This window comes from Heteronotia binoei, chromosome 5 (assembly GCF_032191835.1).
Source record: "Heteronotia binoei isolate CCM8104 ecotype False Entrance Well chromosome 5, APGP_CSIRO_Hbin_v1, whole genome shotgun sequence".
Lineage (NCBI taxonomy): Eukaryota > Metazoa > Chordata > Lepidosauria > Squamata > Gekkonidae > Heteronotia > Heteronotia binoei.
In genome coordinates this window covers 73,145,874-73,172,436 of record NC_083227.1, presented here as the reverse complement: position 1 = coordinate 73,172,436, position 26,563 = coordinate 73,145,874, and the positions used below count along the sequence as shown (strand labels likewise).

Below are 26,563 nucleotides of genomic sequence, written 5' to 3'. Positions count from 1 at the left end.
TGTATTTCTTGCCGGCACTTTCATAGATTCTCTGACATGTTTCTGAATTCAGTGCTGTTTTCTGTTTAATTTCCTAGTATCGCTTGGAGACGTTCACAGAATCTAGGTCTTTGGAATGGAGGACTAAACCTTTTACAGGTAAACCTGCTTAGGGTTCATAAGAATTTGTGATGCCATGATTGAGCAGGTCTGCCCTTCTACCTGTGTCTTTTTATTCATTTTACTCAGTGCAAACTGTGATTATATGATAAAAAATGCTATTATCCAAATAGTCCTTTTCCATTTGGGAGAGGTTACTTTCTGTAATGATGTATGTATAAGTAAAATTGCTCTGAGTTCTGTGCAATTCAGTGTGACTGATTAAAAAGGGGGAAAAGGAAAGAGCAGCAAACAGAACTTCTGACAGTGGCATAAATGTGGCAAACCATTAATTGAACTGAGCCAGAGCCCAGTGAACAGCTGTCTGCTAAGCTTGTGACAGCCCAGCTACCTGGTGTGATTAGGCTGTGAAATATTACACTGGACATCATAATTGGCTAAATTGGCTCTGAAGAAGCCAGAAAGCTTTATTTTTAAGGGCTGCAGAATTTCATTTGAACTCCCTATCAATCAAGGTTCTCAGACTGGTCAACAAATGGTTAATTTATTATACTGCTCTGAACCTTGATTGACCTCTGAACCTTAACGTATCACATTCTTAAGATGTGCACCTTAAATGTATAGCCCATGGCTGTCAAACTCATTTGCTATGAGGGCCTGATTTGACATAAAATGAAACTTTGCCAGGCCAGGCCATGTGTCATAAAATGTAATGCCAGATAGTGGACATATGAACTTTTTAAGGCTGGGAACAGACAAACAATTAAATATATATTTTAACTTAAAATAAAATGTGCTTAAACATTAGCACGCTTGCAATATTTTGTTTTATAGTCTGATAAATGTTACCTCTTGCTATGAATTATTGCATCAAAAATTGCAGACAACGTCTGTGCTGCACCAATCTTGAATATGCTGTTCAGGTGTTGTTCAGGTGTGCACATCTGTAAGTTGCAAACAGTCTTTTGATTTATTGACATTCATTACAGAGATCTCATGGTCAGTGCTTTGAGCCTAAGACCCAGAGGAAAACATGAAGCTGCTGAGTATTGTGAGCTTTTGTACATAAATTGCTTCATGTGCTGGTGAAGAACATGCGAAGACTGATGGTTACGTGCTGGTCTATAAAACTATAGTCTTCCCCAGAAAAATAACTACCATGTGGCAGTGCAAGAACAGAGAGACAGCCATGTATATACAGTGGTCAGTATCAGCCCTACCATCTAGGAAGTCTAAGTTCAAGATCCCCAATCAAAGCAAAATGTGAAAGAAAAATCAAGGGAAAATGACTGGGTAAATCTGGACTGGACACGCACTCTCAGCCTGATCCTGGATTGTTGTTATTTCTCTTCTAAATAGTGCACATGCTTTCCTATTGAGAAAGACTGGAGGGCATGAATACAGTGAAAAAGAGGAGGGGAATCCAGTTGTATGCATAACCAGCCCAACAAAACTCTATCTCATACCTTCAATAAAAAGTTCATACCTTCAATAAAATGTTGCTAGTCTTAAAAGTGCTATCTTCATATCTCTCTCAATGGGCAAGGAAACTTTTGCTCTTTCCTTCCTTCCCCAGGAGACAAGGAGAGGGAGGAGCCTCAGCCAATAGAAAGAAGAGAGGCTTGGCTCAGTAGCTCTGCAGTGTGATTGATTGAGCCTGGCAAACTTAAACAACACAGCAGAGCTATAGAGCCAAGCTTCCCTACTGGCTGAGGCTCCTCCTCCCTACTCTTCCTTTTGGGAAAAGGGAGGGTGTAGCGCCCAGGGGTTCCCTGAACCACCTTTAGGGAGGGCAGCCTGAGGCTTATTGCCAGGGCACTATCTATATGCTGCCACCAGGCTAGGTGTTTACTAATTAGAGCCCAGCCTACCCTAATCTTCCCATCAAGGGCTCCCCAATTTCCAGCTCCCAAAGCTGGCAACTATTTTGTCTATAATAGGCTGAATCGGCACTGTTGCCAAGCAAGCCACTGACACAGAAATCACTTTAAACAAAATATAAAGAAACATTTATTCAGTAGGGCAGGTAAAACCCCCAACATCATGCACATACAAAATAACAAATAATAGCCAATTACCTTAACCTAAGTTACAGGTAAAAGTCCATCAGACTGAGTCTTTCAAAGTTTCTTACCAGGAGTAGACAAACACCTTTTAGGGTTTCCAAGAATTACTAACTGACCCTAACAGGCCACCAGAGCTTCTTGCCTGGACAAGAGAGCCAACATAGGGAAAAAGGTTTCCCTTTTTCTAGCCACCAGCCTGTAACCTCCAAACTAATTACCTACAGCTGGTGGCTCCACCTTGTGGCCATCCAATAAGAGAGGCATCTTGACATGGCTCAAGTCTTCTTTAAAAACGTGCCCCCTGGCACTACACCCTCCCTCCTAAATGAAATTTGAGGGGTGCTAATCCTAAATTTCACCACTTAATTAAAAGGGGTAATGCCCACATACATATTTTTAATAACAAAATAAAACAAAATAGAATTTCTTTACAGAGAACACATAGGAGCAGCAAAATATTATATAATGCTAATACTCCTATTTATTCATCTGATTGGTAAACCCTGTCTAAAACAACCCACAATAACTTCTTTCCAGACAGTGGTGAATCAACCAGGCTTCAAACACATCCCAGGTGTAAGCAAAGTTTCACCCTTTGGCAAGGCCTTAGCCTCCCTCAGAACACTCAGCAAGAGATTAGGCAAAAAGTTGCACTCAGGCCCCACCCTCTGGCAGGCTTCCCAGGCTTGCACAGACTGAACAATTCTGACCCAATAAGAGTGCTGGGAGATTCCTCCCAAAATTTTCTTTATTTTGTAATGCTCCCCAAGCCACTATAAATTGCAAATTAAATTAAATTAACCAGCTACCACACCTTTTTTACCTGATAAGTATCTGAAACTTCTAACTGCTTCTGTGGGATTGTCTCTGCAACTAAGCCCTTAGGCCAGTATTGTCTAAAAACTAAATCTTGCTCTCACAAAAAACAGGCTGGTGTCCTAGAGGGGCAGGTGCCTTAGCTCAGTGGTCCCCAAACTTTTTCACCCCAGGGACCGGCCCCATGGTCAGCCTGCCGACCACAGTCCCAGGGCTTGCAAGGGGGCACCCAATTCGGCCTCCCCCTGTGGCGTTCCCTCCTTTGCCCCCCGCGCAGCCTCACAGCCTCCTCCTCCCATTTTCCTCCTCCCTCCTTTACCCCCCTCCACGCACAGCCTCACCACTTCCTCCTCCCCCTATTTTTCTCCCTCGTTTCCTCCTTTGCTGCCACTGTCCGCGCAGCCTCGCCGCCTCCCCCCTCCATTTTCCTTCACTGTCCACGCAGTCTTGCAGCCTCTTCCCCCCATTTTTTCCCATCGCCGCCTCTATCCATGCAGCCTCCCCCCCCCTCCGTTTTCTTCCTTCAATGCTGCTGTCGGCACAGCCTCGCCTCCTCCCCTCCCCCAATTTCACAATTTTAAAATGTTGAAAACGGGGGTAGCAAGGCTGCGGGGGGGGGGATGGGCAGTGAGGCCCATCTCAAGCAGGCCACAGTCCAGTAGCATGGCCCATCTCAAACAGGCCACAGTCCAGTAGCGGTCCCCAGCCTGGGGGTTGAGGACCGCTGCCGTAGCTTGTTCACGACACCCCTCCAAGGCAGGGTCAATCTGGACAGCCAGTTTAAAGGCTGCCTTATCTTTTAAGACAAATGCAGAGAAAAGTTCTCTTTCAATTGCTGGGCTGGGACTTAAAGAGACACACATTTTGTCTATTACTCTCCCCCCACCTTCCACCCACTCACTCTTATGCTGGCCAAGGTGTGACTCATTGGGGAGAGATAAGCTCTCTTTAACTGGTTTTCTACTACCAATCATTTCTTCAGAACCCTCCAAAAGGTCTTCTAAACCTCATTGTTGCTGAACCCAATTAACCTAAAATATATTAACAGATGTTCCACTTTTAACATTATCCATGGAGACAACAACAGGAGCAGAACTCTCACCCACTGGGCATGGCTGATCACTTGGCAACTGAGCTGCTTCTAATACAGCTAGTTGCTGCTCTTCCTTCACCTTGCCCCTCTCCATCAAAGGCAAAGTTCCCACAACATTGCATGCAGCTGGAGCAGAATTCTTCCTGGTGCCTTGTTCTTGAGTCTTCCATGCTGCACACTCTGCCCTTGAATGTCCTTGGTGGCAAAAGGAACAGGTTACTGGAGAAGAAGAAAAAAAAAAGACTTTTTTTCTCCCCTAGGGCTGAGCAGAATATTTCCCTCAGGCAGTAAAGGGAAATGCTGAACCTTGAAAAGTTCTGCAAAGGCCACAGCCTCCTTAGGTGTAACCAGAGATTGATCCCACACAAGAGCTGCCAACTCCTCTGTCAATTTTTTTATAAATTGCTCTATGAGGGTTGGTTTTTCTCAGCCAGCACAATCATAGGCTATCATAGCCAACCAACAGTCCAGATTCAGAGTCCACTTACTAGCAAGTGAGTGCCAGCTAGAAGTCTCAAACATAGTCTCCCCCACCGGGGCATAATAAGCCACACTCCTTGATCTCCAAGTGGGAGAAGGACTATGGGCCTCATATCTTTGTTCCAAGACTGGAGCCTCATACCTTAACTCACTCGTAAATGACTCGGCACCTGATGAATTACCAAGCCAATGGGAAACAGTCTTAAAGGTACCCCCCAGATAAGGAGGCCTTCCTTCCTGGGGTCTGTAAACAGGCTCTGTTCTTCCACTGCCATAGCTCACACCCCCGGTCACAGGAACTCTTCCCCATCTCTCCTCAGCAAACAGCTGTTCACGCCAACTTGCTACAGGCTTAAAATTTCCTTGCCTGTGCTGTTGCTTTCTCACAGTCTCATGCTGTCTGGCAGCCTCTGACCTTTGCTGCCACACCACCTCCAACTCTCTTCTATTCCACTTAGAGTGGGGAAAATAAACTGGAACTGAAAAGTCCCTTTCTCCAGTCCATTCATCCATTGTCTGCATAGACTTCCAGGGCCTTCCTTCATCATGACTCCAACGAAGCAGTTCCATGCCTCCTCTGGCCACTCTTAACTAGCTACCAAAATAACAAACCACACAATGCTGAGCAATACCTGCACCCAACTAAAGTCAGTGTCTTGAGTTCTTATCCCAGCGCTATTCACCATGTAGTGCCCAGGGGTTCCCTGAACTGCCTCCTCACTCCCTGGAGGGAGGCCAGCCTGAAGCTTATTGCCAGGGCACTATCTATATGCGGCCACCAGACTAGGTGTTTACTAATTAGGGCCCAGCCTACCCTAATCTATTCTATTTAAAATGCTGTTAGGCACTCTGACTATAGCTAAAAAAATAAAAATAAAAGACAAGTGAGTTGCAGTTTGTTACAGGTGAGAGAATGGGGTGTCCCTATATTATCTGTCAAGCATAATTTGTCCCCCTGCAAAAGTCTATCCTTTGCCCACATGAGGGAAAAAAATTACAAAACCGGGTGCACTTTTCTGACCCTGCTGGGCTCAGTGATGTGTAAACACACCACATCCATGTATCAAGTTCTACTGACAGATAAAAAAGCCTTGAAAAAAAGCACACAGGTAAATAGCATTTCAGTCTAGAACAGATTTCAGTGCAGGCTAGAAGCTTCCTTGTGCCCACTACCTCATAATATGGTATCTTTCTGCCTTTATTTGGAACTAATCTGGCAGCCACTTTTGTAACCACTATTAGTTTTAAAAAAGAATTTGCATTCTTGTTATACCTGCACAATAGGGAGAAAAAACACCTGAGGTGTGATAACATTTAGAACTGAGAGAGAGAGAGAGAGAGAGTGCATCTCTCTCTCACTGTGTCTATCTCATAATCTTTTTCTTCTCTTACACAAAGGAATATTTGTATAACAACTTTCTGCAAGATAGATATAAAGCAGTTACAATAGCATCTCCTTGCAAATCATAGCTTGGGGGAGGGACGGTGGCTCAGTGGTAGAGCATCTGCTTGGGAAGCAGAAGGTCCCAGGTTCAATCCCTGGCATCTCCAAAAAAGGGTCCAGGCAAATAGGTGTGAAAAACCTCAGCTTGAGACCCTGGAGAGCCGCTGCCAGTCTGAGAAGACAATACTGACTTTGATGGACCAAGGGTCTGATTCAGTATAAGGCAGCTTCATATGTTCATATGTTTATAGCTTGCAAATGGTAAGCCAGGCCACAAATGTCAAACATAATATGGTGATATGCATAGTACACAAAACAGAAGTTGACATACAGCTATCAAGTGCAAAAATCCTCTGAAGATCTCTGAGGGACCTTATATTTATGAGGCTCACTGGCTCCCAGTCATGGCTTGTAAAGGATCACCTCCTCCCATATTGTCCAGTAGGCCAGTTAAGACCTGCCTTACAAGCACTGCTCTCTGTGCAACTACCTTCAGAAGGGAGGCAGATGGCAATCAGAGACAGATTTTTCCCCCCAGTAGTGGTACCTTGATTGTGGAATGTCTTTTATCTTGAGGCTACTGACATAGCATTGGAAAAAGTGCAGAAAAGGGCAACTAGAATGATTAAAGCGTTGGAACACTTTCCCTATGAAGAAAGGTTAAAATGCTTGGGGCTCTTTAGCTTGGAGAAACGTTAACTGAGGGGTGATATGATAGAGGTGTACAAGATTATGCATGGGATAGAGAAGGTAGAGAAAGAAGTACTTTACTCCCTTTCTCACAATACGAGAACTCGTGGACGCTCAATGAAATTGCTGAGCAGTCGGATTAGAATGGATAAAAGGAACATAAGAACATAAGAGAACATAAGAGAAGCCATGTTAGATCAGGCCAATGGCCCATCCAGTCCAACAGCGGCCAAATATATATATATATATATATATATATATATACACACACACACACTGTGGCTAATAGCCACTGATGGACCTCTGCTCCATATTTTTATCTAACCCCCTCTTGAAGGTGGCCATGCTTGTGGCCGCCACCACCTCCTGTGGCAGTGAATTCCACATGTTAATCACCCTTTGGGTGAAGAAGTACTTCCTTTTATCCGTTTTAACCTGTCTCCTCAGCAATTTAATCGAATGCCCACGAGTTCTCGTATTGTGAGAAAGGGAGAAAAGTACTTCTTTCTCTACTTTCTCCATCCCATGCATTATCTTGTAAACCTCTATCATGTCACCCCTCAGTCGACGTTTCTCCAAGCTAAAGAGCCCTAAGCGTTTCAACCTTTCTTCATAGGGTAGGTGTTACAGCCCTTTAATCATTCTAGTTGCCCTTTTCTGAACTTTCTCCAATGCTATAATATCCTTTTTGAGGTGCGGCGACCAGAACTGCACACAGTACTCCAAATGAGACCGCACCATCGATTTATACAGGGGCATTATGATACTGGCTGATTTGTTTTCAATTCCCTTCCTAATAATTCCCAGCATGGCGTTGGCCTTTTTTATTGCAAATGCACACTGCCTTGACATTTTCAGTGAATTATCTACCACGACCCCAAGATCTCTCTCTTGGTCAGTCTCTGCCAGTTCACACCCCATCAGTACTTCTTCACCCAAAGGGTAATTAACACATGGAATTCACTGCCACAGGAGGTGGTGGCATCTGCAAGTATAGACAGCTTCAAGAGGGGATTGGGTAAACATATGGAGCAGAGGTCCATCAGTGGCTATTAGCCACAGCGTATTGTTGGAACTCTTTGTTTGGGGCAGTGATGCTCTGTATTCTTGGTGCTGAGGGGCAACAGTGGGAGGACTGATGGGTGATGGGCCTCCTGATGGCACCTGGTTTTGTTTTTTTGGCCACTGTGACACATAGTGTCAGACTGGATGGGCCATTAGCCTGATCTAACATGGCTTCTCTTATAAGGCTCTCCTGGCACATATATTGCTTTCTTTTAGGAACCGTCAAAATATTTCTGTTCACCCAGTCTTTTAAATAACGGATTATTTCAGTCTGAAAATTTATTTTAAGTGGTCTGTAGTATCTTTTACTGGGCTGGAATTTTTGATGCCTCTCAATTAATATCTTTACATATTTCATCTTTATTGTTTTTATTTTGCAAGCTATCTCAGGCAGTTTCCTGGAGAGGCAGCATTAAAATGTTCTAAATAAACGGAGAATCCATTACATCTGCATTGGCCTGGAGAGTTTTCTTTAATATCTGCTCTCATTTGATCAAGATTTTTAGCCTTGGACCAGCCAAGATGATAACATGACATAACTGCAGGTATCTGAAAATAGTCCAACACATCTTTCTTCTGCTACAGGTAAAATTGAAGTCCCTGTTCTCACAGCTGAATTACCTTGGAATGTTCCAGTGGCTGTTCCTAAGATGTTTCAGAACAACACCAAAGAAATCATGATGCCTCACACATCTTCAGTAAAGGTATAGAAGAAATGTGTGCATAAAGACCAAAGACATTATACTGGAAGAAGACTGCAGATTTATACCCTGCCCTTCTCTCTGAATCAGAGACTCAGAGCGGCTTACAATCTCCTATATCTTCTCCCCCCAACAACATATACCCTGTGAGGTGGGTGAGGCTGAGAGGGCTCTCACAGCAGCTACCCTTTCAAGGACAACTCATGCGATAGCTACGGCTAACCCAAGGCCTTTCTAGCAGGTGCAAGTGGAGGAGTGGGGAATCAAACCCGGTTCTCACAGATAAGAGTCTGCACGCTTAACCACTACACAAAAACTGGCTCTGGAAGATATTTGATGGATTTAAACAGGCTAATTTTTTTTAATGTTATAATCATGCCTTGTGAAGAGATGACAGGTCTGAAAGAAAAAGACTGTTTTTTTGCCCTGTCTGGTGCTGTTTAGGAGTGTACACTTGGTATTTACTGAGCTGAATAAATACCCAAAAAATACCATAACAATATTTGGGCTACAAAATAGCTATGCGTGAATAAAAGCTGAACTCAGTGAGTTGTGCCACCATGGCAATGAGACTCAGAAAGTGGACTCAAAAGACATTTAAACTTTAAATGCCTTCTGAACTTGTTGAGTCATGCCTTCTGAACTAGAGATGGGCACCAACCGGGAAAATTTAGCCATTTAAACCTAACAGTTAGGCTGACGTAGTGGGGGAGAGTGAAAAGGATCAACCTAACATTGGATGTGCTTAACTGCCCCTCTCTTAGGTTTAAATGGACTAAAAGCCAGCACCAATGTTTCCAGATATCTACGATATCTAAAAATAAGTTTGTGTGCAGTTGTTGTCTCTATGCCATGTGTTAAAATAGCGATAAAGTTCTAAGATCATCAGTCCATTGATTTACCAGAGGTGGACATTTATCTTTCCAGTGTTGTAATACCAGTCCTTTAGCTGTGTTCAGAGTGCAGATGGTCCATTTTCATTGACCACTAGTTAGCCATCAAGGATGGGCAGATAGTTTAAAAGTATGTAAGCATCCTCAGAAATCAATGAACATTCTAATACAAAATTGATATGAGTAACAAACTTGCTTAATGTAAGAGCCACATAGAATAAATGTCCAATGTTTGGGAGTCTCAAGACATGAATGTCAGATGTTTGAGAGCTGCAAGATAAAGAAGGAAGAAAGGCAAATAGATGGGGAGAGGGGAAGGAAGGGGGAGGTGGAAAGAAAGCAATGTTCAATGTTACCTGGCTTGGCTTGGAGAAGTGATTTAAAGAGACAAATGCCTTCTCCAAGCCAGTTGATGGATTGGTGGGGGCTTCAATCAATCAATCAATCAATCAATCAATCGTTTTATTTATATCCCGCTCTCCCCGCCGAAGCAGGCTCAGGGCGGCTAACAGCATTAAATCAGTACAATAGGTTATACAATAATATTTAAAAACAATAACTAATTAACAATTTAATTAAAATTCTAAAATTGATAAAATTAACATTGTGGTGCTATTTCAGCAGTTGGTAAAAATCACTTAAGCAGTCTCTCTATCTTTTAATCGGTGAAGGCCATCCCGAAGAGGATGGTCTTGCAGGCCCTGCGGAACTGTTCAAAGTCCCGCAGGGCCCACACTTCAGGAACCATACAATATGTGCGAAAGAGCCTCATGTGTTTCCCGAGCCATAGTTTGGCCACCCCTGGTCTATTTGGAGTTTGAAAAGTAAATAAAAAGAGAAAAGAAAAAGAAGAAGAAGAAGAATGACAAGCCCAGACTGTTATCTATAAACTGTCAGTAATCCCAGGCAGTTAAAACACAATAATAGAAATACAGATAAAGTTGCTCTACTTTAAGCCAAGCTGATTAATATAGAGGCAGACAATCTGATATTTTTTAAATGATCATAACTAGTGTCACGCACTGGGGGAGTGCAGTCCATGTCAGAATCACAGTCCAAAAGCAAGGTCATTCGAGCCAGAGGTCAGGTCACCGGGAAAACAGAGCAGGAACAGAGGCAAGAAAGGTGGGAGCTGGGGTGGTTGCAGAACTGAAGGGACTTGTTGCTTCCACAGCACATGGAAGCTGAAATGGAAGCTTTATGCAACAGCTTCCAGTTAGTCAACAGCATCACAGGTTTAGTAGCATCACATTTTCTGCTAAAACTCAGGGTTTAACGATCTTCTCACCCTCGCTCTGACTTCCTTCTGTCTTATCTCTAAGTTCTGTCAGAGCCCTTGTCTGATGAGTTCCAGATGTGATAGTGAACTGGGAGGTGTGTCTGCCTCATTAGCTGTAGTGCCCTCTGGCGGGGAGGGCCCACACTTGGTGCTGCTGAGTCTGTTAATCCTGTCGGCTCTTCCTGGACAGGCCCCTCAGCAGCGCTCATGACAACTAGCAGTTTTCTTCAAAACAGCATAACCAGCTGCTTATCTCTCTGCATAAAAGTTTAAGCATTTGGAGCAGCAGGGTGTAAATCTTGTAGCTCAGTAAGAAATAATTCTGCAGCCACTGAAATACGAAATTTTGATCTGGCATTGGTAGTATGCTCAGAAAATGGCAGGATGTTTAATACAGTATTGCAGATTCATATCTCTTGCAAGACTCCATGCTTTTGTAAATTGTTGCTATTGCACTGAGACTTCTTCAGCATAATCTGGATACAGCATAATCTAATGTTTATTAGGACCCCAACAAAGATTCTGTTTCTATCTTACATGGTGAGGGAGGTGATCTCTTACATTTGCTCCCAAAAACTGCGCAACTACTGGAGTGACTTCTTTGTGTTGCTAGTTTGGTGTGGTGATTAGGAGAGGCAGTTTGGTGTAGTGGTTAGGAGCATAGACTCTAATCTGGGAGAACGGGGTTTGATTCTTTACTCCTCCATGTGCACCTGCATGTGGTCAGTCACAAATTGTTTTGGAGTTGTTCTATCAAGAGCAGTTCTCAAAAGAGCTCTCTCAGCAACACCTACTTCACAGGGTGTCTGTTGTGGGAAGGAAAGAGGAGTTTGTAAACCGCTCTGAGTGAAGGGTGGGGTATAAATTCAATCTCCTCCTCCTCTTCCTTCCATAAGGGCTTGGATAAGCTCTTTCCATCTGCAACTGAAATTCCGATGAAAACTGCAAAAGCTCATGAAAAAATCTTTCCATAAATGCAGCCAGCTTTTGCTGGCCCACCTTATCATGCTCTTTTGAAAGACTAAAGACATGACAGTTAAGCTGGGTAAAATTCTCAACTTGGGATATCCAGTTGTACAAGGCATTATATGAAGCTGAGACCGTTGTTTCATGAGCCATGGTTTGATATTCCAGAGCAGCTATTTTGGACTCCATCTGTTGAACATGTTTACCTATAGACTTGTTTGACCTCTGAAGCTGTTGAATTGGATCACTGATCATTCTGTCATTAGCAGAAACTTGTTTTAGTTCTCCACGCAGTTGTTTTAGTTGTTCAGATTATTTTTCCAGCTGGGCAGCCATTGTTTTCATCCAGATAATTATTTTTTCTTGACCATTAATGGGAGAATGCTTGGCAGCTTTCTTCATTTCTTTTCTTTTACAATTCATAGTTTCGAAATTATCAGCCTGCTTATCAGAAAAAGTTTAAAAAATGATAATGAATAGCTTCAGTATCAAACAAAACAGATCCGAATCAAAGCATAATATGCAGAAGAGACAGGAGAAGTACAAAATTGCTTCTGATTACTCTGCCATCTTAACCAAAAATCAACACATTTTTAGTGTGTCAGTGTAACCCTTTAAATTTGGCCTCACAAAGAATGAAGGATCATGGGGTTAAGTTGTTTAATGTGCCCATAGAAGACGTGGGTTTTCAGCTGGGGTTTGATGTGAGAGGGACAGGATGTGCCATGTAATTGTTCTGGAAGGAATTTGAGGTATGAGAGATAGCAAGGGAGAATGGGTGGGGTCTTCTGAGAGGGATGGATGCCTCTGAATGGTGGCTATGTAGGAACAAGGTTCACACCCATGAAGTGGTTGAAAGGCCTGAGAGGATGAAGCCACACTTGATATGAAACACAGGTAGCCTTGGGCCAGTCAGTCATCCTAAAGTATCCTGTGAGGATATATGGAAAGAGGACATGATTCTGATGTCCTAATTTTTTCTTTGTTTGGGGGACTTTCAATTATGATGATACTTAGAAGGCAGTTGTTGATTAAATGTTAATGAAGACTGCTCTATAACACTTTTTTCTGTTCTGATTGCAAGGAATGCTCAGCGTGCATGGCTTCAGGAAAAAGAGCCTGCAAACAATGTGGTGGCCGCACAAAGGTGAGCAGTCTTCTTCCCCTGCCTTATATTTAGATATATCATGTGTAGGGATGGGCATGAACCAGCCCACAAACCAAAATTCAGGCTGAACTTGGGCTGGTTCAGTTCTTGGGAACCAATATTCAGACTCGTTCCCTGAACATTTAGAGATAGGCCAGTTTGGTTCAGCTGTTTGGGGCACTGCATCCTCATATTTAACCCTCTGGTTTTGCTTCCCTGCTTTGAAAGGGGGGAGTAAAACCAAAGGCGATCACTGCCCCCTTTCTCCCAGCCACAGTGAGCTGCAGCCTGGAGAAAGGAGGGACCAAATTTGCTGGACTAATCAGCTTTGTGTTGGAATGACTCAGCTTGGGGTTCAGTTCATTGGCCGGCATGAACCCCAAATCCCTTTTTTTTTTAGGTTTGTGCTCATCCTTAATAATGTGAGCAGGCATATCTAGTGTTGAATTTATCCTCAATGAAGTTAATAGAATAAAGAAATAAAAAAAAAAGATCTCAGGGAGGATGGGAAGAAAGGTTTCCCATGATGTTTTTTCTCTTGCATTGTAGCCCATTCTAACAGCTGTTGCTATCTAAGGAAACACACCAAAAGGCCAGCCAGTACCAAGCCCATAACTCATAGGGGAGGCTGTTACTTCTCAGACCCATTTTGCCATCATGAACAATAGAGTGCTGGTCTGCCTTCAAGAGGGGTTAATCAAGAGGAAAAGTAGTAAGATACAACCCTGCATATTAATTGTTTCCCTTTTAAAATTAAATCCCAATAGGAACAATGCGACTGGTGTAAAGGAACTGGAGTCTTCATTAATGACAGATGCAGCCACTGTTCCGGAACTGGATCATCTGCTACTCCGTAAGACAATATACAAAGAAGCATCAGCTGTGCGGTCATTTCTGTTTTCCAGGCGGGTTTAAACATTGCATGAACTGGGCTGGGATCCCATGAATGATCCGAGGCTTGACTTCTCACACTACGTTTTGTGCTGATGTATAGACACTGGAGTACAGGCTATATGCAGAGTTAGCATTAGGGAATTGAGAGGTGATCCTGGGCAAAACTGCAGATATTGCTTTTTCCTCCCCAGCATTTTTAAAAGAAAAACATCCAAATCAGCCAGTGGCTGTCAAACCCCTGTTGTATGTATGTGCATGTGAGTAAGTGAAACATCTGCAGTGGGCAGCAATAAGGCTGCCACCTGTTGGTTACTGACAGTGCTGGAGAAGAATATGCCAATTGAGTAAGTAGTGGGTGCTGTTACACAATAGAAAAGCTAATTAGAGTGCAGCTTCTCTTTGCCCTCACCTCCATCTTTCTGGATCCTGAAACAAAACCACAAGCTATAACATGGATTGTGGTTTGCTTTGGATTGTATCTTGATAGCCCTTCATTCCCCCATTCCATGTGGGTAGGGTGTTACTGTTCTAGCTTCTAGCTAAATTGCTAGAAGAAAGAGAATAAAGCATTTTCGCTGCTAGGGATCCAAATCCTTCAGTGAGCATGAGATTGTGGATCAGTCACCAAAGGCCAAACAAGATGCAAGACTAAGAAGGGATCTGCTATCATGTTTTTTTTTAAGTACCCATACTAAAGGTGATGTGATGATTTAAATTAGGGTTGAGGAATAGGGGTAGTCCATTTTCCCCTCAACAGGTCTCTCCTGCTGGCAGAAAACTGGCAGGGACTCAGATGGTCCAGGTATATTTTCCCCTGCACAGCAAATAGCTACAAAGACATGGGAGGGAGGGTTTACACTGTGAAAATGGTGTATTGGGAAATGTTTGTGTGTCCTGTTGCCATTGCCCTGACCCACCTTGTTCTTCCCCTCATTCCATGGGGTGTTTTAAGTCTTAAAAATCATACTGAGAAATCCTTCATGAGTACTCTGGCATTTCTCCTAAAGTTCCCTCCCCCAGCTGGGGGATGGGCAGTAAAATAGATTTGGCAGTGCATTGGGTGGATCCTTACTGCAGATTCAATAAACTTAAAAAATAATTTAAACTTCTTGTCAAGTTAGCTTAAACCTTTTATGAGGATCAACTGTTCTGGTGTGTCAAGGAATAGGTGATGGCTGTTTAGGAAGTAAAGTGCCAGTCAGAATTAATGCAAATGTCACAGAGTTCTTACATCAAAGTCATGCCATCTGAGATCAACCCTGGTAGTTGTGACATTTTCTTAAAATATTAGTTTACAAAATACAGAACCATACAGAACAAGGAAGGAAAAATCTATATGGAGTTGGGGGTTTTTTTTGCTATAATGATGAGATTGACACAAAATGGTGCAAACGAAAGTATTCCTCCAAAAGGGAAATTCCTTTAATTCCTCCAAAAGGTGAAAGTGAGGATAGCAGACTTTATGCCAAATAATGACTCAATTTATATCGCCAAGGGTATTATGTTTCATACTGATGATTTGTCCCCATGAAAAATGGACTTGTTTTCCCATTCTTCACAGGTGTAAAGCTTGTTCTGGACGGGGAAAAGTAAATTGCAGTGATTGTAGCGGACAAGGACGTGTGCTGAAGTACAACGCACTGGTAGTTCAATGGCAAGTCCCATTAGAAATACATTATGGGGGAAGAAAGGGGCCACTTCTGAACACAACAAAACTGATGGTCTTGTGGGCTGTTTTCCTAATGAGTACAGTGGCCTGGGTTTGATCTTCAGCATAACCAGAAAAGGGACCTTGGGTTCTGGAAATTAAAAAGGAAGGCTGATTGGGATTGATATCTGCTTCCACCCAGGTTGGCTGCACAAGAATGCTTGGTTGCTTTATTACATGAAAAACAATATTACCATTGATAATTATCTCAGAATGTGTCTTAAGATCAAAATGTGAAAGCTTTTAAGAGCTGTGCATGGCTCTCCAGTGTGTGCTTTATTGTGAAATAATATACCGCTTCTATCCCAGTTCGGATCAGTGCTGCAAAGCCTTCCCCTGTGTGCCCTTTTTGTATCCTCAGCTGGCCCTTGGCAAGTTGCTACTTGGCCCTGTGGATCAAACAAAGAACCTTTCAGCATTTTGCATGGTTTGGCCCATAAGCTATGAAAACATAATTTCTGGCATTAAATTCTTCAGAAATTGTACCAGTTATGTTGCTTCATAATTTACAATCATCCCCAGATATGGTGTAGGCCCCTAATGTGACTGCATCATCTCATTGATGGGGCCTTGAAGGAGTGAGGTAAAGGTTGGGGACTGCATGTTTAAAAGATTGAATATCAGAGATAATGCAGTCCTGTACTCCAAAAAAACAGTTAGAAACCAAGCCCCGGTTTTTGACAGTTACTGATCTGCTCCAAAATTAAGTGGTGATTGCATGTATTTTACCTTCACAGGAAAAATAACATAATTGAATATGTGGCGCATCAAAGAAACGACTTTCCTGCTGAACTGTTTCAAACAGTTACGGGACAGAAGTTGCTTGTTGATGAACATGATATGGTAATGAAACCCTACAGACAAAAGCAAAATAGGCAGAGAGGCAGGATTAAAAATGGGTCAGTTATATACTGACAAATACATTTTCCTCCAAATAAGCAGAGTGCTTGAGGGCTTTTGAACACGGCCTGTTGCACTCTGAATTTGTTTTTCCCCAGCTATTTCTTTTCAGGAGAAAAATAGGGATTGAAAGGGTGGAGTAGTGAGAAAGAATGGTGGCGCATATGTACTCTCCCACTGACACGTCACAAACCCCATCCTTTGTAACACAAAGCATTGAAAACAAAGCCTATATGTTCTGGGAGTTCCCATTTGAAATCTCTTTTTTGTAAAATACCTCAAGCTTTTGGAAGATTGGCTGGAGTAGAGATAGAATAACATATAACAGTAGAAACAGTAAACAGTACTGTTTATAACAGTAATTTTAGACTCTCCAGCAGCGGTATATCCAGAATATATAGGCACATTAGGAAAAAACTGTAAGTCATAGAGTCATCATAATACTCTCCCTTGATTTAGGGCATCTTATTCCATACTTTGTGGGCAACAGGCTTATACTGGATAGAAATACACATGCAGGCTTGTGCATTGTAGATTTCTATTGAATGCTTGTGTGAATCCAATCATGGAACGTTAAGCAATTGCTGTATAAATGATGCCCTTTAAACTTCAAATATTGGGTATCCAGCATGAGGAAAAAACAAAATGTTATAATATCTAGACTTCCTAATCAAGTGCTTTTTTCCATACAGTTTTCAAGTTCATTGAGATGACCTTTCATGACAGTTGTTTTCCGAGTTATGTCAGTTAATTTAGAGGGACTTTATATTCCACACACACACACCCTGGAATGTTCCATTTTATGTAAATCCACAAAGTACTGTTACTCCACTTAATTATCACTGTTGTAAGTTATATTTTAGCTTCTTCAACATATTCTCTGAACAAAATAAATTAAAAAATGCTATTAAATTTCTACTCCAGCCGGTCTTTTAAAAAGTTCAAGAGAGTTTACTTTCGTTGTGTGTGTGTTCTTAAGTGTGCGTGTTTTCAATATGCAGTTCAGCCTGAATCATGTAAGCACAATGGCAGCCCAGCAACTACTTCAGCACTGGCCTGATTCTGTGATATATTTCCCAGGGACAGTCCACCCTTAAGCATTAGGTCTGAACTTCCATTTTCTCCTGTGTGTTCTGAAAGATTTTTTTTCCCCCTCATAGGTTTACCCAATTAAAAATTTCCCTGATAGCAACGTAAATAAGGCCTCCATGAATGCTATTGAGAGACATCGCACTCAGTTTACTTCTATGTCACGGATTCTGAGGCAGGTGAGTGTAGCAGAGGTTCCATCGTAACATTCAAAAGAGAGGTGGTGATTTACAGTGCTGAATCCAAAGAAATGTCTTCATTTTTGCCCTGTGAGAATAGAAATTGTTGGCATGTTTAGACATTTCTCTTCTCATGTAAGATTGTGGTGAAATTTCTTCTTGTTATGAGGCACATTAGTAGAACTCCAGACTTTGACACTTTGTCCATTTTTGAACTTAGTCATATGCAGGGGTGGAATTCTAGCAGGAGCTCCTTTGCATATTAGGCCCCACCCCCTGATGTAGCCAATCCTCCAAGAGCTTACAAAAAAGAGCCTTGTAAGCTCTTGGAGAATTGGCTACATTGGGGGTGGGGCCTAATATGCAAAGGAACTCCTCCTAGAATTCCACCCTTGGTCATATGTGTGAATTCTACTGCCCTGATGAACTTTAAATGGAAACTGCGATTAAGGATATTTTGGCAAAATCCTGCCAATTGGGCCAAGGTGCTGATGGAAATACCAGATGCAGATTCTAGAGATAAAATATCCAAAAGTTGACAGAAAGTGGAGAAAGAAGCCTATGAGGGCAAAATGCTATGGGCGAAGGAAAGAGTACATTGAGACAACCCAGAAATCACCTGTTGTTCATGCAAAGTGAGACAGCTGCCATAGAAATATTTAAAGCAAATCAGAGCCATCAAAATCTGAAAAGCTACTGAATATGGAGAGTTGAGAAGGTGTATTTTGTGATGAGCGCCAGAACAGTACTATTTGCATGTAAACACAGAAAATGGCAAGAATAAGATTGTTCCTTTGAGTTTTCTCCTCCCAGACAATTTAAAAATTATTGAGGTCACAGTGTTTATCTACAGAAATATTTGGAGTGTACTTAAATGGGTGATTCCTGCTGAGGTGAAAACATGTTTTGGAAAGTGTTTGTCTTACAGTCAGACAATTTTTGCTCCTTTCACTCTGTATTTGTTGTATTGTTTCATTATGATCCATCATGAACTTCACGTGGATGCAGACATTGCAATGCATATTTCATTGGGGCGTTAATACATTTTGATACATGTTGCGATCAATGCTTTGTTAGTCTGTAATGATGACACATGTATAGTGCATCCCCACTCCAAAACATCTAGGGTACACCAGTAGAAAACAGGAGAAATGAATATGTACAAAGTTCCATTCCGTGACATGCAGATTTCTGATCAGAATGACATATTCTGAGGGGAATTCTGATTGAAGCAGAAGTGTCCTTAATTGGTTCATGCCATGGGAGCCCAGTTTGCCAATCCAGACAAGCAGTGAGGATAGAGAGGCACTGTGTTCTGAGAAAAAAGCTGACTTCAGCGAGAAACTGGCACAAGAGTGACTATGGGCCTAAAACTTCAGGTGAAGAGAAGAATTCATGCAGCACCATGGCAGTTTCATGGGACTGTAACTTCTGCAGGCCCTGGATTGTTCCCTCAAATGCTTGTTTCTCAAACTATAAAACCAGAATTATTACTGCTGTAATTAGGCTTCCCAACCACCCCGCTTTGGCGGGAGACTTCTGGTTTTGCAGCTTCATCCCCCGGTCTCCAGAAATCGGGAAGCGGGGCGGGGGGGTGGAGGGGGGGGAGAACATACCTGTAGGGTATTGAGCTCCTGAGCAGTTTGTAAAACGGCTGCCCCTTTAAGGCTAGGCAGGAAGGAGGAAACTGGAAGGGCTTCGGAGAACGGCCCCTCCCTTTCTTTGCTTTCGTTTTCAAAGCAAGAGTGGAAGAAGATCTGGTAAGTATTTGTGTGTGTGAGAGAGGGAGGGGGGGATTCCCTGGTATGGAGGCCCTCCCCCCCCTTTAGAAAGCATGTGGGGGGGGGAGGGAAATCTCTACTAGGCACTCTATTATTCCCTATGGAGAACAATTCCCATAGGGAATAATAAGGAATTGTTCCGTGGGTATTGGGGGCTCTGGGGGGCTATTTTTTGAGGTAGAGGCACCAAATTTTTAGTATAGCATCTAGTGCCTCTCCCCAAAATACCCCCCAAGTTTCAAAATGATTGGACCAGAGGGTCCAATTCTATGAGCCCCAAAAGATGGTGCCCCTATCCTTAATTATTTCCTATGGAAGAAAGGCATTTAAAAAGGTGAGCTGTCCCTTTAAATGTGATGGCCTTGGAGTTCAATTATGCTTGTCACATCCTTGTTCCTGGTTCCACCCACAATGTCTCCTGGCTCCACCCCCAAAGTCTCCTGGCTCCGCCCCCAAAGTCCCCAGATTTTTCTTTAATTGGACTTGGCAACCCTAGCTGTAATAGTCTGTAAGTATTTGAAAGGCTGTCACTTAGAGGAGGGCAGCGACAAAGGATAGGACTCAGAATAATGGGTTTAAATTACAGGTGGTAAGTTAATGACTGGATTTTAGGATTTATTTTATTTTTTTTATAGTAAAAGTAGCTCGGCAATGGAATTGGCTGCCTAGGTAGGTGGTGAGCTCCCCCTCACTGGCAATCTTCAATCAGCGGCTAGACAAACACTTATCAGGCATGCTTTAGGCTGATCCTGCATTGAGCAGGGGGTTGGACTAGATGGCCTGTGATTCTGTTATGTCATGATATCAGTGTCGTTTCTTTTATTACGCATTGTGCCTTTTGTAAAGGAGAACAAGCTCCTACAGGGATATGGGAATAGTCAATGCTAGGACATATTATCCCTATATAAAGTGCTGTCCCGTAATAACTCACTATCTCACTGTGCCATCTCACAGCTGATGCATTTTAATAAATCCTGCTGAAAAGCCATACCATTTTAAGGTCTATCCAGGCAGAATTTGTCCCAACCAAACACATTGTGCAGTCAAGCTGCCCATCCCTCGCACCTGACAATTGTCAAAGCAAGTTGTTTGTTTTCTGTAGTGGTATGTGGAGTAGAGCTGGGAAGACACCCTTGGCTGACATTTGGGAGGCTTCTTCACCAGCCTTGTTGGGTTTCTCTGATGTGGTCCTTGTATTATGAAAGAAAAGCTTGTTAGCTTTGAGTCAGTTGCAGGAGTGGATTGAGAGAAACTAGGCTAAGCATGATACAGCCACGTAACAATGGCTACTGGACACTAGAGAATGAAAGATGTGTCAGTGTTCTTACAAGTCAGGAAAACCATGATACTTGACAAAGGTGTCCTCAGTTCCAAATAATACCTCACGGTCATTTTTTGTCTTTTTTTACAGAGGCAAACAATTGAGCATATACCTCTTACCAGAGTGGAATACAGATGGCGTGAGGCAGCCTTCTCTTTTTATGTTTATGGAAATGAACACAAGGTGTATACAAAAAATTATCCCCAAAAGTGTTGCTGTACCATCATATGATTTGTGGTTCATTCCAACCACTGCAGTAGAAGTGCTGCTGATTAATCTTTCATTCCTCTCCACCATTTTTAAAAAAGGTCATTTATTTCTATTGTAAGACTTACAAAGGATGGTGTCTCTATAAAAAGGGGGACATCAAGGACAGATCATGTAGAACCAGAATTTCTTACAGAAAGTGTGCTGTAAAATGTTCCATGGCTATTTGTTTGGTGTTCATGTGCAAAAAGGAAACTTCATATTATAGCAAGTGTTATTTTTATAGCCTCCAAATCTGACCGTTATCCATGTGATAAATGGCTTTCAGCAGTATTTCTTATGTTTTTTAGGTTTTAAAAAACATATTTTGGCTTTTTGACATATATATGTGTGTGTGTGTGTGGGTGTAGAATGAATACTATATTGTATTGTAGTGCAATCCACTGTTAGAAGAGAAATCAGATGGCATATGATTTGTTAAATGAACAGCTCTGTAACTTTTAGAATCTTGGGGATGAAAAGCTGAAGCAATGTGTTGAAAAGTGTGTTGCAAGATTTTTATTTTTGTTCCCACAGCAACACAAACTCAAAACTAAAACCTGCAGTTACCAAAATAACCTGCAGTTATCAGAAGGCTAATACATACCCACTAATAAGTTTTAAGACCTCATAGATAAACTTTATTAGACTCCCAGTTTGGAAAACCAAACAGTTTATTAGACTCCAAGTTTCTCCTTTAGACAGAAGGCTTAAAATATACTCAGAAAGGCAAAACAAGAGATTACATTAGTACAGTTGCTCATACAGTTCCTTTAGACAGAAGGCTTAAAATATACGGATAGAAAAACAAAACAGTTGGATAAACTTAGTACATTTAAGAAAACAATTACACAGTTAGAATTCAGTCAAGCATAAAGCATAGTTCTATAATAAAGCAGAGAGCATAAGGAAAACTATAAGTCCCCAAAAACATCAGGGACTTTACCCTATTGGTCTACATTTTCCTATTTAAAATCTAAGTTCCAAATCCCATTCTATATTAGAGATCTCTAAAAAGAGTTGTTAAACTCATGTCTTGACCATGAAGTCAGCCCAGAGTCTAAGTCTATTAGCTTGGCATAATCTAACACAGAGGCAGCTTCTGGTGCAGATCAACCCCTTGTGCCTAAAAATCCAGAGCTTTTAAAGGCAAACCTTATCACTTATCAGATAGTATTGGGTCCACAGCTGTGCCTTAATGTAAACAATTTCATAGCCAAATAAAAACATTGCCCTCAGTTCCCTCTGGCCTTTCACCTGCTTAGTAGCAGGCTTAGTAGCCATCTTGCTTCCTGCCATACTAAATAAGGATCATACCATATAAGGCTTTCCTGTCCTCAGAAGACTGTCAACTTTACCCTAGTTTGTCTACTCTACTGACCTAGATTCTCTTGGTCTGTTAGCAATATGAGAGCAATGTGTGCTGAGAGCAATATGAAAGCTGAAAAGCATAGAACTCGTGTGGCCAAGTTCATAACTGCAGCCAAAATCATAAGAGAGTATGATTAAGATCATAAAGAGGGCCAACAAAATAATTCTGCCACATTCCCTCCTTTTTGGACCTCTTTATGATCCAATCTCATATTCCCAGTTATAAATCTCATTTAGTTCAGTATCTGTTAGTACATAAGGTTTCTTGCAGAACTTCTTATACATACATGTAAAAACACACCTTATACATAAAAAATACATACAAAACACATACGTGCAAAAATAGTGTAATAAGCTGCGTTTATATATTATAATAATAATAATATTTTTACTTTTAATATTTTAATAATAATAATACAGCAGCAGAAGAAGGGGGGGGACACAGAACAAAATCTTATTTGCAGTTTTACTCAATTACAACACTGAACTAGCCAATAACTTCTTCCCAAGAAACAAGGAACGGGAAAAAAAACTACTGCTGTAAGCAGTCCCAGAAGAAAAACAAAACTAAACTAAACTCATGTCGGTGCTGGAGCTTGCTTCAGAAACATTAGGAATAGTTTTCAGTTCTGTTGTGCTGCCTTTATCTCTATCTGTTGCGGGGGAGTCAAGTTTGCTTCAGGAACATGACTGGATGCTGGCATGGTTGTCGAGTGATGGAACACAGACCACTCGGTTTTGATTCCGAAATGCTTCTCAGACAAAACAGTGCCTCTGCAGAATAGCATAGACTGCTTGTGTTTGTTCCTGGACCCAGGATGGCTGCAGGCCCTCTGGAACACTTGGCTTTTGTCCCTTCTCCCAGTCAGGCATCAAGCAGACTTGCTTCTCCAAGTTTGGAGGCTAGACTTCCAGCAAAGCACCGTTTGAGACTTCCCTATAGGAACTTTAAGACACTCAATCAAGAACAAGACACCATTAGTGAAAAACAAAACAAAGCTTAATATCAGTGATAAACAGTAGTAATAGCTTGCTTCTTGCTTATTTTCTGGTATGGGACGGTTTTTTTAATTCAGACTTGCTAATAATTACTGAGTAGAAAACGATTCTGATAGAGGAGGAAAAAGAACTGTCAAGGGAATGTGCTTCTTGCTTCTTACTGTGCTGTTATCAGTGCACAGTGGAATGTGCTTCTCGCTGTGGTCTCCAATGTCTGCTCTCCCTGTTCCCAACTCCCGGAAGGAGTGTTTAAACATTTTGTGCTTTGAATCAGTGTAGCACTGCATAGTGTAAAACCTTACTTTTATGAGGAACATTTCATACGTTATTAACCCATAATGAAAATAATAAAACTCTAAGCAACATAGGAGTTTTAACAGAACAAGGTAACTCTCATAAGCATTGTTAATAGCATGTATTAAAGACAGAAAGCTATTTTCTTAAAAACCTTAAGCTTATATATAAGAAAGCATGTTCTAAAAAAATTTATATGATGCATATAGTTCATAAACCTTAAGTGGTTTAGGCACAAACTTTACAGAAAGGCAATTGCACACTTAAAGCTTCTACTTTTATATAAAAACAAAATGCAACCTTCAGACTTGGTGAGAACCAAAAATGTTTGGGAAAAGTTAAGGGGGGGGGTCTTATCGCTGTTGCTTATGATTGTTACTGGACTATATTATTGCTTGACCTAACACTGTACTCCAGTTCTGACTCAGATCCTGGGTCTGAGGCACTCTTACCTGAAATGCTTAATAAATTGAACCTTTTGAAATACAACGGATTGTTTATTGAGTACTCAGGGAAACCTGACACAGCCAGCACATGGGAGTAGGTGGGGTAGGCGACTGCCTAGGGCACCACCCTTCCAGGGGCACTGCTAGGTGCCCCCCATACTCCCTCTTCCCATGTGGCATGATTGTGCCAGCCAGCAGGCAAGCCGAGAGCCTCAGGCAGCGCTGCTGCACCACCGCTTTTCTTCTCAGGGCAAATTTTGTCTGTGCTTTCTGATAATCCTGAAGCAAGGGAGGGCCTCCAAACAAGGGGATCCCCTGCCTCCAACTGGGGATTAAACCAAATATAACAAAAGGAGAATAATGGGGAGATAACAACCCAAGAGATACCATGATAATGAAAACCAATAAAGTCAATGTTAACAAGTTATTCAAAAATCTTTAAATATAGTGATATTGTCACAAACAATTCATTAATACAATGTATTGACAAAATTAATAATTCATACAAAACCATTCACAGCAAATGAACACGTATAATTCCTCAAGAGAAATTCAGTTCTCACAATAAAGTGCTGAGTGCAAAGATGGTGCTTGTATAATAATAGACCTATGGATGTGGACCTGTGGAGTCTTCTGCAAATGGACTTTTCTATTATTATAGAAGCCTGCCTAAGAGTTACTACAGAGGGCCTACATGTCCCAGGATTCCTTCTGATAGGGTGGCAGAGTTTTGGAGGGAAAACTAGCCCAGAGACAGTGGGACCTGGAAGAAAGCCAATAAAAAGGTCAAGCCACAGACGGCATGTTCTCTCTGGAAAGGCTGTACACAGACAAGTTCTCTCTCAGGAAAATCTGCAGAAGAGATCCCTAATCCAAGCAGTGAGCGTTGGGAGTTAATGTATAGTTAGATGTGTCAGGGCTTCTGTTTATTTGTGGCAACCTTTACTGCTTATGTATTCACTATGCACTAAAATGTTTTATAACTCACTTATTGTTTCAAGCACTAATAATAAACTTCTTGTTGTTATACCGCCTGGATTCTCATGTCTCCTTGGTCACAGTTAAAAGGTTTTGCTGATAAGGATGACAGAGGTGATTGGCTGCTCTGGGTCCTCCCATACAGACCCTTACTAGAGTGGTGGCAGTCAGTAGGAGGCCCTTCCTGGGCTCCCACTGTGTAAGGATGGGGAATTGCTCTTTGAATTGCACTATGTGAGCTGCCTTGCATCTAGTATGTGTGTGTGGGGGGGAGAGAATAATGATTTCCAAATATTTCAAAGCTGGCTTTTCCCCAACATTTCCCTCAACAATTCATGTGTTGGTTTGGGTGTGGGTTATTTTTTAGTGGTGGGAAGAACTATAACTCATGCCCCACCAGTGGTAATTACATTTTAATTAATTGTGTTATAAATAAACACACAATTTCCCCTTTCTTTTTAAAAGATATCATGGCTGAATCTAAGAAAAAATGTAGACAATATAGTATTGAATATTTGAAGTATGGTTTTACTCAGTCGCCTACAAGCAATACGATACCAATGTGCCTGATTTGCCAAAAATTTTTATCAAATGAAGCTATGAAGCCTTCAAGACTATGAGAACATTAGGCAAGAGTTCATGCTTTTAAGAAAGATAAGGATTTATCTTACTTCCAAGCACTTAAAGAAAAGTTTTTGAGACAGCCAACACTGGCAAGGTGCAGATAAACCAGATTATACAACACAAACATTTTGATGATGTTGTTCCCTTTATTCTATATTCTGTTTTATTTAACAGAATACAGGATTTAGTGTCAGAGCCAAGACCTTGGAAATAGTATTATGGGTGACCTAAAATCTTCCCATGCTGGAATCACATACACTACAGACAACAACTCAGCATGGTGAACAAGAAACCACCTCAGGAGTTGTGACATGACTCTGCCATCTCAGATATCCTTCAAGTTGGTTGAAAGCATTTTCCCTCCAATCTCCTGGGCTGAAACTTGTACATTTACAGTTTTGTCATTGGTGTACAACATCCATTGTTTCTCTTTCCCTCCCATCATGGCATTTTTCTTCATTTTTGCTATGTGAAGTGAATGTTTTTATTTATTTATTTAGGGCATCCATTCCCTAAGTGTACACCTTGGATACTCACCCCACCTTGCATACCCAACCCCTACCATAATATATTTATACAGCTCTTACATCTGTCTGTAGTCTGTTGCTACAAATAGATCCTGCAGCACCTTGATGATGAACAGATTTATTGAAGTGTAAGCTTCAGTTCATCAGTTCAGCCACCACCACTACAGGAAAACTTATGACTCAATTGATTTGTTAGTCTTTAAGGTGCTACAAGAAGTTGGGTGGAGCAGTCTGCTGCTGCACCCGTGCCATGATGGCTGAGCATGGCATAGTCATGGTGCTGCTTCTCCATTCTCTATAGGGGAGGTTACACTGCAGTCATTCCAAAAAACAGGATCCCCTTCCCCCATTCATCTCAGGTGCTTCTGAAATAGTATCCATAGCGACCATGACAGTGTGTTCCACGGTGGCATTGTGGGAGCGTGGTGGCACCAAGACAACAGGGCAGCCATAACCAATCAGAGGAT

General features: G+C 41.8%; 1 protein-coding gene across 2 annotated transcripts in view; it reads left to right on the top strand.

The window, feature by feature from the left end:
* LOC132572496 (protein SSUH2 homolog) overlaps positions 1-21,360 on the top strand; it is a 44,124-nt gene extending 22,764 nt beyond the window's left edge. Inside the window, exons 5-12 of one of the 2 annotated variants that reach the window (XM_060239609.1) lie at positions 78-138; positions 8,339-8,457; positions 12,677-12,739; positions 13,507-13,592; positions 15,195-15,287; positions 16,079-16,184; positions 17,402-17,509; positions 20,702-21,360. In XM_060239609.1, the coding sequence (XP_060095592.1) occupies positions 78-138; positions 8,339-8,457; positions 12,677-12,739; positions 13,507-13,592; positions 15,195-15,287; positions 16,079-16,184; positions 17,402-17,509; positions 20,702-20,842 (777 nt within the window). In that variant the 3' untranslated portion in view covers positions 20,843-21,360. Of the gene's footprint in view, positions 1-77; positions 139-8,338; positions 8,458-12,676; positions 12,740-13,506; positions 13,593-15,194; positions 15,288-16,078; positions 16,185-16,933; positions 17,154-17,401; positions 17,510-20,701 lie in introns of those variants that run through there. The other variant, XM_060239610.1, reaches the window with a different exon arrangement.
* The last annotated feature ends 5,203 nt before the right edge of the window (positions 21,361-26,563 follow it).